Source organism: Sinocyclocheilus rhinocerous, unplaced genomic scaffold (assembly GCF_001515625.1).
Source record: "Sinocyclocheilus rhinocerous isolate Xijiao unplaced genomic scaffold, SAMN03320098_v1.1 scaffold580, whole genome shotgun sequence".
NCBI lineage: Eukaryota > Metazoa > Chordata > Actinopteri > Cypriniformes > Cyprinidae > Sinocyclocheilus > Sinocyclocheilus rhinocerous.
This window is the reverse complement of record NW_015670982.1, coordinates 400,824-413,075: the sequence shown is the minus strand read 5'-3', so window position 1 is coordinate 413,075 and position 12,252 is coordinate 400,824. Positions and strand designations below refer to the sequence as shown.

The 12,252-nt window shown below is 38.7% G+C and overlaps 1 protein-coding gene across 1 annotated transcript in view; it reads right to left on the bottom strand.

Annotated features, from left to right (window-relative positions):
• nr3c2 (nuclear receptor subfamily 3, group C, member 2) overlaps positions 1 to 11,921 on the bottom strand; it is an 83,778-nt gene extending 71,857 nt beyond the window's left edge. The window contains exons 1-2 of the mRNA XM_016546542.1: positions 11,566 to 11,921; positions 7,397 to 9,179 (exon numbers count right to left, since the gene is read on the bottom strand). Of these exons, the coding sequence (XP_016402028.1) occupies positions 7,397 to 9,159 (1,763 nt within the window). The 5' untranslated portion in view covers positions 9,160 to 9,179; positions 11,566 to 11,921. The remainder of the gene's footprint in view (positions 1 to 7,396; positions 9,180 to 11,565) is intronic.
• Positions 11,922 to 12,252: the final 331 nt, after the last annotated feature.

Sequence of the window (12,252 nt, the reverse complement as noted above, 5' to 3'; positions counted from 1 at the left end):
TGCAGGAATTTATGACAAAGAGTGGTCATTGTGTGCATGTGACAACAATATCACAAATTCTCCACAAATGTGGCTTGTATGGGAGGGTTGCAAGAAAAAGCCACTCCTCAAAGAAAGGCCACATGCAGTCACGACTGCGCTTTGCCAAAAGATTCTGAGGCAGATGAGACTAAAATTGAATTATTTGGCCTCAACACCAAACGATATGTCTGTCTGAAATCTAATCCAGTTCACCATCCAAATACCATTCCTACAGTAAAGCATGGAGGTGGTAATGTCCTGTGATGGGGGTGTTTCTCTGCAGCAGGGACTGAAGCACTTGTCAGGATAGAAGGAAACATGAATGGGGCAAAATACTGTCAAATTCTTGAGGAATATCTGCTGCCCTCTGCCAGAAAGTTGTCAATGGGAAGAAGGTTTACCTCCCAACGTGACAATGACCCAAAGCACACAGCAAAACTGAGCACACAGTGGTTGAAGAAGAAAAAGGTGAATGTCCTTGAATGGCCTAGTCAGAGCCCAGACCCAGATTTAACTGAACTTGAGCAGTTCTGCAAAGAAGAGTGGGCAAATAAGTCTAGATGTGCAAAGCTATTAGAGACATATCCCAACAGACTAAAGGCTGTAATTAAAGCAAAAGGTTCAACAAAATACAGACCCAAGGGGGTGATCATTTTTCCAACTCAGGGATTCTGTAAATACAGCTGGATAAAACAAAAACTGTGTCTGTCTTCATTTCAGGTTGCAAAGTCGTAATCACTCATGAGAAATAAATTCGTAATTGCGAGACTTAGTTGCATTACAAGAAATAAAGTAACAATTGTTTAAATTTATAAAAAAAGTCACAATGTGAAATATAAAGTTGCAATTTCATGTGAAGTACAGTGAGCTGTAGTTATGTGAGATGAAGTCATAAACATGAGAAATTAATTCACAATTATGAGATATGGTTACATTATGACAAATTAAGTCATAACTGTTTAAAATAAGAAATAAAGGCACACTCTGCAAATGCAATATAAATTCATACTGAATAATTTTGCAATAGTGAGGTATAGTTACATTACAAGAAATTATCTTACAGCTGTAAATAAGTTGCAAGAGTGAGATATAAAGTCACATTGTGAGACAATGACACAATTGGCAGATTGCAAGCTGCAGTACGAGAAATAAAATTGCAGTTGTGATTTGTGAGATATAAAATTCCAGTTTCCTTACTATTTTTACTCCAAGGAAACAAGCTTTCTTAAAACTGTGCTTAATACCTGTAAAGATTCACATGTTGCTGTTTTAACCCCACATACCATTTTTCTTTCCTGTAATAGAAGCCACTGAACTTTCTGCTGAGGTTTACTCTTGTATTTGAGGCTGCACTGCTGATGTGTACACTTGATATTGTGTCTTTTCTATAAAGTGCCATCTGACACCTTCCCGTGTCTTTTTACCTGCTGGTTCTGTTTGTCACTGGCTGTCTCCAGGGCATGCAACGTTTATTTGTGAACCCAGTGACTTATAGCTCAGTCACGTCACAAAGGCTTTTCATTTTTATGGGCGCAACTCAAGACCCAACAAAACCCAACGGAGCTTGTGTTTGTTTCCCACAAATGAGTTCAGAGAGAGGTGTGGTGGGGGGGATCTAAGTTTGCTTTCTAGGTCACGTCTGATGCCACAGTGTTGACCATTTTGAAAGATGTATCAAGCATACTAAAGGTATGGTCGGCCTGTGTGAGTGTAGCAAGGTAAAATGCATTTAGAAAGTATTCTTGCTCCTTGCTTTCCCCCCACTTTGTCAGAAGCTCAAGCTGAAAAATTACCATTCAAAGTCAAAGTGCTGTTTGATTAATGGCTTCCACATTTGTCAATCAATCCAAACCACATGCCTGATACACCTGGTTTCATCCACAAACCGAAACTGCTTTTGACTGTGCTAAAGGTTTTTCACAACTTAAGCAACCTACAATTTGACGTGAATGATCAAGTTACTCTTTTCTTTGTGCAGTCATGTACAGCTAACAGCAGAAGACTGCAGCACTGTGACTCTCACATGACCTGCCTATGCAGCGCTATTGATTCAAATGAATCAAAGAATTCATTCAAATAACACTCTGGATTGTTTGTGAAGTCTCGGTGTCAGCTTGCAACTCACTGCTTGAAAGAATTTGATTGTATTCTCTACTGAATCCTTATAAGGAACAATCACGTGTATGAATTCATAACTCGGATCATATTTGTATTAATTACATTTTTGGAACTCACGTGTACATTACAGAACTGACTTAAATTGTCATTTTCAGTACAATAGTCTCTCTGCCAAGTTGTCCGTACAAAGTGTTTACACAATAATTTATAGTCACTTATATAAAGACACTTCTTAGTTAAGGTGATAAAGATGATTTACGTCTCACTGTCATGATTTTTTTTCAAGGTTTGTTGTGTTATTTATTGTGTGGCTTGGCCACATGCTAGTAAATAATAGAGATCTTAATCATTGTGAAGAATTGGTACTGGTGTAATGTGGGTAGATATGCCAGAACTACCTTGAAAAAATCTGGCCCAGCATCAACAAATGCTATTTGAGGAAGAAGTTCAAATGAGGACAGCCATTACAAACTCAAAATCCCAAGCATACAGTAGCTGCACGTTTAATAGAGTGCAAAGCAAACTTGTGTGAGCATGTGTGTGTGTTGGATTCAAGAGAATGTAACACCCTTTACAATAGGCCAACTATTAGTTTGCTATTGGCAACATTATAATGGAAATCAATTGAAGTACAACAAACTCCTAATTTTCTACATATCATCATACATCGTGATACACTATCATTATTTAGAATAAAGAAACTTTGCCATTAATATTTCATCTGAAATATACAGTACTGTAGTTGTATATCATAAAAAACTGCCTGCAAACTTACTACTCTAAATTGCAGCAAAGCAGAATTCCAAACATTTTCTGCTTTATATTAATGTATCTGTGGACTGCATTTTTTTTGGTATTGCTGGATTAATTATTTGTTTTATTCACCCACATTTAGGAGATTAGGCTACCTAGCATGCTAGATTAACCCTATACTGCTGCATGCATAAAAAAGGGGGAATCCTGTAAATACAGAGTGATAAGGAAGAAGAAGAAAAAAACAAACCTGCTTTAAAACACAGCAACACAACTGTAGATGAATAAAATACTCAAGTAAATGTACTTAGTTACTGTCCGCCTCTGCTCAGAAGAAATGAAGTCATTCAGGTTTGACACGACTTGAGTGTGAGTAAATTATCACAGAATTTAATTTTTTTGGGGTGAACTACCCCTTTAAAAAACACTTTAAAACTTTTTTAAAAGTTAGAAAAGTCTTTAATAAGGGGTGAGCAGGTGTGTAGAAATGACTTCCTACACAATTAAGTTTTGTAAAGTTTGGGATTAAATTGACAGGTAGAACTGCAAAACAATACTGATCTCCACAGACATTTGTTTCTCCCAAATAAGTATTAAAATAGTTTCCAACACTTTTCTCTCAGGTGCAGGATCCAGAGGAAACTCTCTACATACTCCCCAAACTTCCCACTTCCTTTTCCCACTTCTTTCTATGTCTGCTCCCCGTCACAAATGAACAGAGGTGTTGCCCCTGTCTGCAGCCCATCATGCAGAGGGCCAGATCTTGTGAGGTTGGGATTTAATTGGTATATTAGTATCCAGCCACGTCCAAATTTATCAAATTTACGCTGGCCATTAATTTTGTAGAAGAACATACAATTAAGAGCTCATTAGTGCTCTCACTGGGATATGCCCTTTCATCTGCTGGAGGAACATTGAGAGTTGGCCTAACTCCAGAGCAAAGACATCTCTTCCTGCTGCACTGCTGTTTCCTTAACATGCCTCCTCTGGCATACTCAGTCCAGCCATGTGGAATTCTGCTTTATAAAGAATATTTATTCCTTATATTATTAATATTTAAAACATACATTCTTAAGATTTTAGACCAAACATTTTTTTTACACTTTTACAGTTTTATCATGCTCCTTCAATTTAAAGTAGCCTATATTTCTTGACAGTGTAGTGGATAATGTTCTGTTTGGTAAGGGTTAACTGTGTTTTATTTATTTATTTATTTATTTGTTTGTTTATTTATTTTGAATGACTATGCAATATTGTATAGAGTCTGTGCTTCAGCCTAATTTTAGCTTGTCTTCAGCTGAGTGTCCTATATGAATGGCTCTTTCTCATTCTGTTCTGCCGCTCTGGGCAAGTGCAGTTTGAAATTCAGTGAAAATGTCACTGCGAGTGGTGTGACCTGCTGCCCTATGCTATGCTGCATCACTCAATCGCATAATTTTGGTTAAAGGGGATTTACATTCCTCTCTGTTAATACTCACTGTCAATCTTTCTTATTGTATTCAAACAACAAACGGCTTATTCTTTCACTTAGCATTTTAATAAAATGCATTCTACTGGTTACCAGGCATAGCTAAATTGTAAAAAAAAATAATAATAATGTTTTCATCATTGTTTAACTTTTCAATAATTCTGTAATTTCTACTTGATATGATGAGATGTCACAGGTTCAACTAGATTGTCTTTACTACAATAACTACATTCAGAGTGGTTCCAAAAGTTGTAATGAACATATCACTGCAGGTTGTCATTTTGTCAGCACTTTTTTTTTTCAGTGTATAAAAGAAAAACAAAGGCAAGAAGAGATTTCCCTTACACTACCATGCACAGCTTGAAGGCACCAAACATGTTTCTCTCTGCCCATCCCCACTTTACTGCCTATGTCATTTTCTCACTCTGTTTTTTTTTCTGTTGTAACATGTAATTAATTCAGTAATGTCTTATAGTTAATGCTGATATCAAAGATCTGTGTCTACCAAAGGATTCCTATGATGAACCTATAATGTCCTATAAGGGAGGCAACATAAAAAAGAAACATTAGAGAAAGGCAGGGAAAACAAAAATAAAACTAAAAGAAAGTGAGGAAACACAGAGAGATATTGACTGACCAGGTGTAATGTGTGATGTTGAGGGCCAGCTGGGGCCGACGTGGCAGTGAGCCATCCCACCTCTGACTGTCATCTACTCTGACATTCTGGCTAAGCTGGATGTCATTAGGATGAGGGTGACTTTGATCCTGTCAGCAGTGATGTGACTCCCACTATATAGGTTGCTTTCAAAGTACACTGCTGTATCATTGTAACTTTCATAGGTTGTTATCATTTGTAGTCCTTTTTACTTGTACCTGACTGACATCCCCCTAGAACCTGAATATTAACCTTTCAATTACAAATGGAAAATAGTTTTAGATCAGCCACCGCCTTCCGCCTCTTTCACTCAGTCATGGTTTGTTCAGTGTGTTAGTTATTGATTTAAACTCAGTGACAGCACAGAACCATTGAGAAAGACAGGGAGTGGGAGATAGCGAGAACATCAAAATTGTGCTATACCCAAAGGCAAATTATTATGAGTGTCAAGGTTTTGAGTAAAAATAAAAATGGATTTCTCTTGATCATAGATACCCCATGTCAACTTGTTTGCAGGATTGTGTATGTATACAGTTAAAAAGTTTGGGGTCAGTAAGATTGATTTTTTTTTTTTTAATAAATGAAATGTTTCTTAAACTCCAAACAAACATATTAGAATGATTTCTGAATGATCATGTGACAATGAAGACTGGAGTAATGGCAGCTGATAATTCAGCTTTGCCATCACAGGAATAAATTATATTTTAAAATATATTAAAATAGAAAATGGTTATTTTATATTGTAATAATATTTCACAATATTACTGTTTTCACTGTATTTTTGATCACATAAATCTAGTCTTGGTGAGCATGAGAGACTACTGTCAAAAACATAAAATTAACAATTAAATATCAGTATGCTATGTAAATCATAAACTTAAATAATTCACTGCAGCCTAGTAGCCAGTCAGAAGGGACTGCTCCATAATAGATAGTGCTACAGTAATGAGCTCAGCTTGAATCCACACTCATAAGTAAACTGAATTTTTTTTAAAAATGACCTGTTTAAATGACATACAAGTTAGACTCATAACTATAGCGCTTTAGCCAAAAAAATACAGAATGCCAGAATAATGACAGAAAGCTACAAACCTACATACAACTGACATATTTACATTTTCTCGTTAGCAAACTTAGCATTACATATTTTCCGATATCATTAGGGTGGTAAAAAAGACACACTATTTTGAATGAATGCTTGGCTGACTGTTTCACAGGACATCTGGGATGGGGTGAAAATCATTAGCTATACTGCTAGAGCTCGGCTAGCTGTAATTGCCTTGTCTCAGAATAGCATCAAATGAACACATTCTGAAAAGGGGGTTCAATGTATCACTCAGTTAACTCTGCAAACTTCTGACTCTTATAAAGTTTTGACTGTCAGATGGGATATGCTTTATAGAACTGTTTAGGGCTTCCTGCACTTTGCAAGCTTGTTAAAGAAATTATGCAACCATATAATTTAAAGTCTGGTAAGCAAACATTTATGACTTCAGTAATTGGCAAGGATTTCCTAAGGCCCACTGCGGTTGATTCAGCATTCACATGGCAATGGCTATAATGGACAAGGTCACAAAAAAGTCTCGTCCTCATGTTAATTGGACACTACATATCCAGTTCTGCTTTATTTTTCATTTAGCATTGAAGCACTGGGTTAAAAAAAAAATCAGTTTCTTGATGAAAATCAGCTCAAATGATTAATTAGGCAACTTCCTGTCTTGTTCGATCTCTCCCATTGTTTGTTTAAAAGCCTTTCATACAAACTGCTTGTTTATCATTGTTTCTGAGAGAAAGGTACTTGACCTACCATTAATTATGTATGACACCGGTGCATAATGATTAGACTCAATAACAAGATGTATTTCATTGCACAAGATTTTCCAAGGCCTTCAGATAACAATACAGTAAGTTATGTTTATGTTCACAGACACAGACAAAGTTCTGATAAGAAGGAAACTTTGCTTCCCTCCTATGTGGAGCTTAGTAGGACACTTGCCACTTGTAGTGTTGGGTTGAGATCACATGCTGGTCAACCTTTTAAGTGTAGATTTAGTGCACCACAAAACCGGCAAGTCTTCCCATTAGGGTGGACAGGATGTTTCAAGTGCAAACCATTTGTCTGGCAGCTAATTATATTGACTGGGAGCTTCCAGACAAACACAATTGATTTAGCCTAATTTTAGCAAATGGTCTCCATAGCATTTGTAACTTTTGCTTAATTCTCACATGGTTTCATATGTTCTTTGTCCTTCTTTTTTGGGGATAGGATTGATCTAATGTTTGAGTATAAAACAACAATACAACTTTGAAAAATATTTCAAAACACTGCCCTCAACATTTTGTTGCAACACATTAATAAAAACTCCTTGAGTGTGTCTTACCTTTCCATGTTTTCTGTAAGGCAGACTGAGCCTGGATAGCCATCCCCTCTGGCAGAGAGAGGCCCCTGTGACAGGCCTGGGCGAGTTTTCCACGTCCCCATTAATCCAGTAACTGGAGAAATTAGATTCAACAAGGGGTTTGTCTGGTCCCTCAGATTATGGCGTGCAAACGACATTGTTCCTTGCGCTCCAATCTGGTAATGAAATGAATGTCCACCTGAATTAACGCCAACAATAGCCGACGTGGGAACATTATTATTTTCTTGGTAATAGCTGCCATCATTGGTTTCCTGTTTAATCCCCTTGGGCAGGCCATTGTTAAGAAACACACCAGGTTCATAGTTGCCATTCAGAGACGAAACAGGAGGTCCCAAGATCCCAGAAAGACTATATTCGTCAATATTATCCCTCAAAGACAAGTATGTTGTCTCTGTAGAAGGAAAGCAGCCTAGAGAGTGCTGCGGCTCCACAAACTGGAGGTTCGAACATGTCACCTCTCTGTTTGGCTCTGTTTTAATGTGAGTTACGAAAGGAGAATGTGGCATGGCACTCTTGCTGCTGCCTAGGCACATACTCCTGTAATCAGTGCCAGGTTCGTTTTTGATATATTTGGCCCCTCCCATAGCATCCAAGCCGATGTTAAATATTTCCCCATCCACATTCTCTACCTTCGGGAACTCAAATCCCTTGAAGTCATGCTCTCGGCTCTCAGGGCTGTTGACATCATTTTGCACTAGGCCCAATCCACTGGGAGGGCTAGAGACCGAGAATCCCCTGGATGAGTTCCTGGGACTGGACATGGTCATGCTGCCAACGGTGGGTGGACTGGAGATGGAAGGTCTAATGTTACAGGTATGGCCTCCATTTGTTGTTGGGCTTGAGACGGATGATCTCATGTTGGTGTTACAGGAAAGCGGCGAGCACACACTACCTATACTATGAGGGCTGGAAACTGGAGACTTCATTACACTGAGCGGACTAGCCAGTGGAGGTGACCCCACCATGCTGGACTTTACAGGGCTACAAGTGTTAGGGCTGGTGTGTTGACCCTGGATCAAGTTGGTGGGGGCAGAAGCCAGCGACGGACAATCAGAGTCAAAGAAGGTGGGGCTGGTAGTTGATGACACCATGTTGTGTCCGGTAGGACTAGACATGGGCCCAGACCCATCAGTGCTGCATGAAAGAGTGGTGGCCAGTGCAGAGGACACTGAGGCAGAGACCACAGCACACTCCTGAGGGCCACCATTGGGTAGCTGGGCCCCAGGTGGGAATGAAGCTGGGGGAGCTTTCATCTTTGGGCTCCCAGTCGTTCTGGACTGGCTGTCTTCATTTGCTCTGCCACAAAGAGGATACCGTTTCTGTGGGCTACCCTGCCCTCTTGCAGTTCCTTGTTGGGCAAAGCCAAAGTCTGCTTCCCTGGCAGCATTCATGTACAAGCCCATAGACTCAGCAACCGTTTTGGAGAGCTCCTTTGAGTCTGTTTCTGACTTGCGGTTGTGTAAGGAGTTGTTGAAGGAGGAAAAAGGTAATGGTTGATTCTGGTTAACTCTAAGCATTGTTGTCTCTGTAGTTTTAAAGTTGTTGTCCTTGCAGACAGATGGCATGTTAGGGGCGTTGCTCGAGTTAACAATATCCATGAGCATGTCACTGTTTGTCAAATTCTCTTCTGCAGAACAGCAATACTCCATGGTGTTCGGCATTTGTGCCCATTTGTTTTCTGCATTTGCCCCTTCGCAGTAACTTTGGTATCTTTTAGTCTCCATACCTGGATCATTTGATAAACCTAATGGACCAATAAATTAGAGATATTTAGACTACAGTCAAAATAGCAGTATTCTGATTAGTACAAATACATCTTATTACTCTGACTGTCAAACCAAATAGCACACACAATTATTATTCATTACTGGTTTAATTTGACTATTTTTTGGAAAATGTATTACAGATAGGTGGATGCTGCACACTGGTGGTGGTTGAGGAGAGACCCCCTCATATGATTGTAAAGTGCTTTGGGTGTACAGCAACACACTATAAAGCGCTATATAAATGCCTCATTCATTCATTCATTCAGATATACTACTTTTCAATTGTGTGATTACAAAGAAATGTATCCCCAGATCCTCAGATTTAAATAGTGCTAATTAAATGGGATTTCAAATGACCTCTTCTTTATGTATGTGTTGGGGCCATCCCTCTCTGTCAGACTACTGTGCCTCCCCATTCTCTCCAGCTGAAATGTTTGTATTTAACCAAACTATTATATCTTTCCCACATGTTTTACTATGTTTTTACCACCATGATGTGTGAATCCACTATAAATTTACCACCATGATGTGTGAATCCACTATAAATTAGTACACTTGTAAATTAACTGTGAAAGTCTTTGCTGTGAGCATTGCTGGATCCTGGCACTGCCTCTGCAGACATAAGGTGCAGTGCTCCACATTCAAGGTGGTTTCACGAAATCCACTTGCCCCTCTCATTGAATATGAATTGTGAACTAGCAGGTAACTTTTTTTTCCTAGCAAATCCCTGTGCTTCACATTTCTTTGTACTTTTAACTCTGTTTCTGGATTATTATTATTATTATTATTATTATTTTACATTTCTAGAAGAGTGGTATAAAAATTTATTTAACCCTTCTGTCCTTCAACGATATGACGTAAAGATTCATTTTAGCAGTGTTACATTTAGTTATGATGAAGTGACAAATAAAAAACTGTGGACTGAGACTTACAACACAGAGACGGCGTGAATGCAAAAATAACTGGTTTAAATCTGAAACAGGTTTTAATGCATTGTGTATTCATTCAATTTCACTTATGTTTTTTTTAATGGCTATGGCAAAAAAAAAAAAAGGTAATTTCCCACACTGTTGACAGCACCAAGAAGAGAAAGCAAACTGACCACCCACACGAGCATTATGGGGGGGACTGAAGACGCAATAGAACCGCTGTGAGTTTAAACTGTCAGTCATGTACAGTACATACAGGCTTCTTCTACCATCTATACAACCATGAATAGCTCTACAGACATACAGTTAGTTCATGAGGCATTGCACTTTTAAAAGCAAAGTCATAAGGTGATGAGAGTGCAGCTTTAAACGTTTGACGTAGTTCGTTGTTTTTGTTTTGGATTTTTTTTCTTGTCTTCTTCCCACGATATCGTACTTTAGCGTGCAACCATTGGACAGAAGCAGACAGACTGTCGCCAAGAGTTTATCACGCCACTCTCGGATTGGTCCTCTGTCAGTCTTTTATCTTTATAAGCTTTCTAGCCACAATATTTCTGCGACATTCTTTAAAACATGTGAAAAACGAACTTGCTCTTTGCATAGTCTACAAAAACTTCAAGTCAACTTTACGTGTAGGTTCGGATGCGTGATATTTCATGCTGCATTGCACAGAGGTCTCCAGAATGATGATTGTGACGCAGTTGTTTCTTCTGCAAAAGAGCTCCTGTTTAAATATCGTTGTGATGCGCTTTATTCATCACATGACGCCACGTGAAACAATTACGCATAAAAAAAGTGAAATAAATGTTTGCATGCATTTTCACAAGAATAAATCTTATTCGCCAGTGTTCTTACCGTCTGTGAACATCACAGTAATTATCGTGTCCCAGCTGGCTGAATAAACTTAAGTTGCACTCAACTCTAGATACACTAGCACGCGTAGCCTACAGTAAATAAGACAGGATGATGTTAACGTTACGCGAAATAATACAAGCTGCTATCCCTTGAAGAACTTATAACGACGGAACGAAGGAGATCGTGCTAAGCTTTGATATAACTATTTAAAATTTGATGTAGGCTAAATTTGATGGAAAGCGTTAGCAATTGCGATGTGTTAAACAGCATTCACTGCTGCAGACGGCTGCATGGATTTATGTATTTTATTTTATCTGATGCAAAGGATGTTAGTTAAGGATACATTATTGACGGAATCATTATATACAATTGTAATTTACATTGTTGTTGTTTTTTTTCTGTTGTTTATTTTCATTGCTTTAAAGTGCACTTCATGCACAGCACAGGTCCTGTCAAGTTAAGCATCGCGTCACAAATGTACAAGTTTTAGACAAGTTTTAAACTCGTCTGCATTTATAGTAGTTCACATATAGAGGACTGCTCCGTTCTCCAGCGATATAATAATAATAAGACATCTTACCGTAATTACGACATCCAATTGTGACAGTTATCTCTACTGCTGGTCACTAGTAATCCAATGGACAAAACGGAGCAAATTACACTAAACCGTGCCGTTAAATTGTGTTTAGAAGTATTCCCAGTGTTGCGACTGCTTGCGTGTACTAGTTTCAGTTGTGACAGCTGAACGCACCGCTCACTGCCGCGCTCATGACGCGAGATCCTTAACTACAGCGCATTGTACGCGTACAGCAGTCAACAGCGACTTCACCGAAACGTCCTGTCGTTTGTTTTCCGTTTACGTGCACATTGCTACTAGATTGTTGAAAGCGCCCAACTGAAGACTAATACAAACAGTGGAGGACTCAGACAGACTTGCGTAGAGACGTCATTGTGTACACATGGACCCTCCTACTGCAATGAGAGCTCGGGTGGGAGGGGGCGATGGGTGCGCTCAGGTATATACGGCTCTCCATCCAGAAGTAGGGCAAGGTAGTTTGATTACGCAGCCGCTAACAAATGGATGTGCAAACATATAAGTGCATTGCCTTACTTGCTAAATGTTATTCAGTGGTATATAAAACTAGATCGGTTAATCATTATTTCATCTAGTTAAACCATGCTCTGTGCAATCTCAAACGTATTTTTAGAAAAAAAATTTCACGTTGCAGAATTATATATATATAAAAAAGTGTACATATTTAGAGGC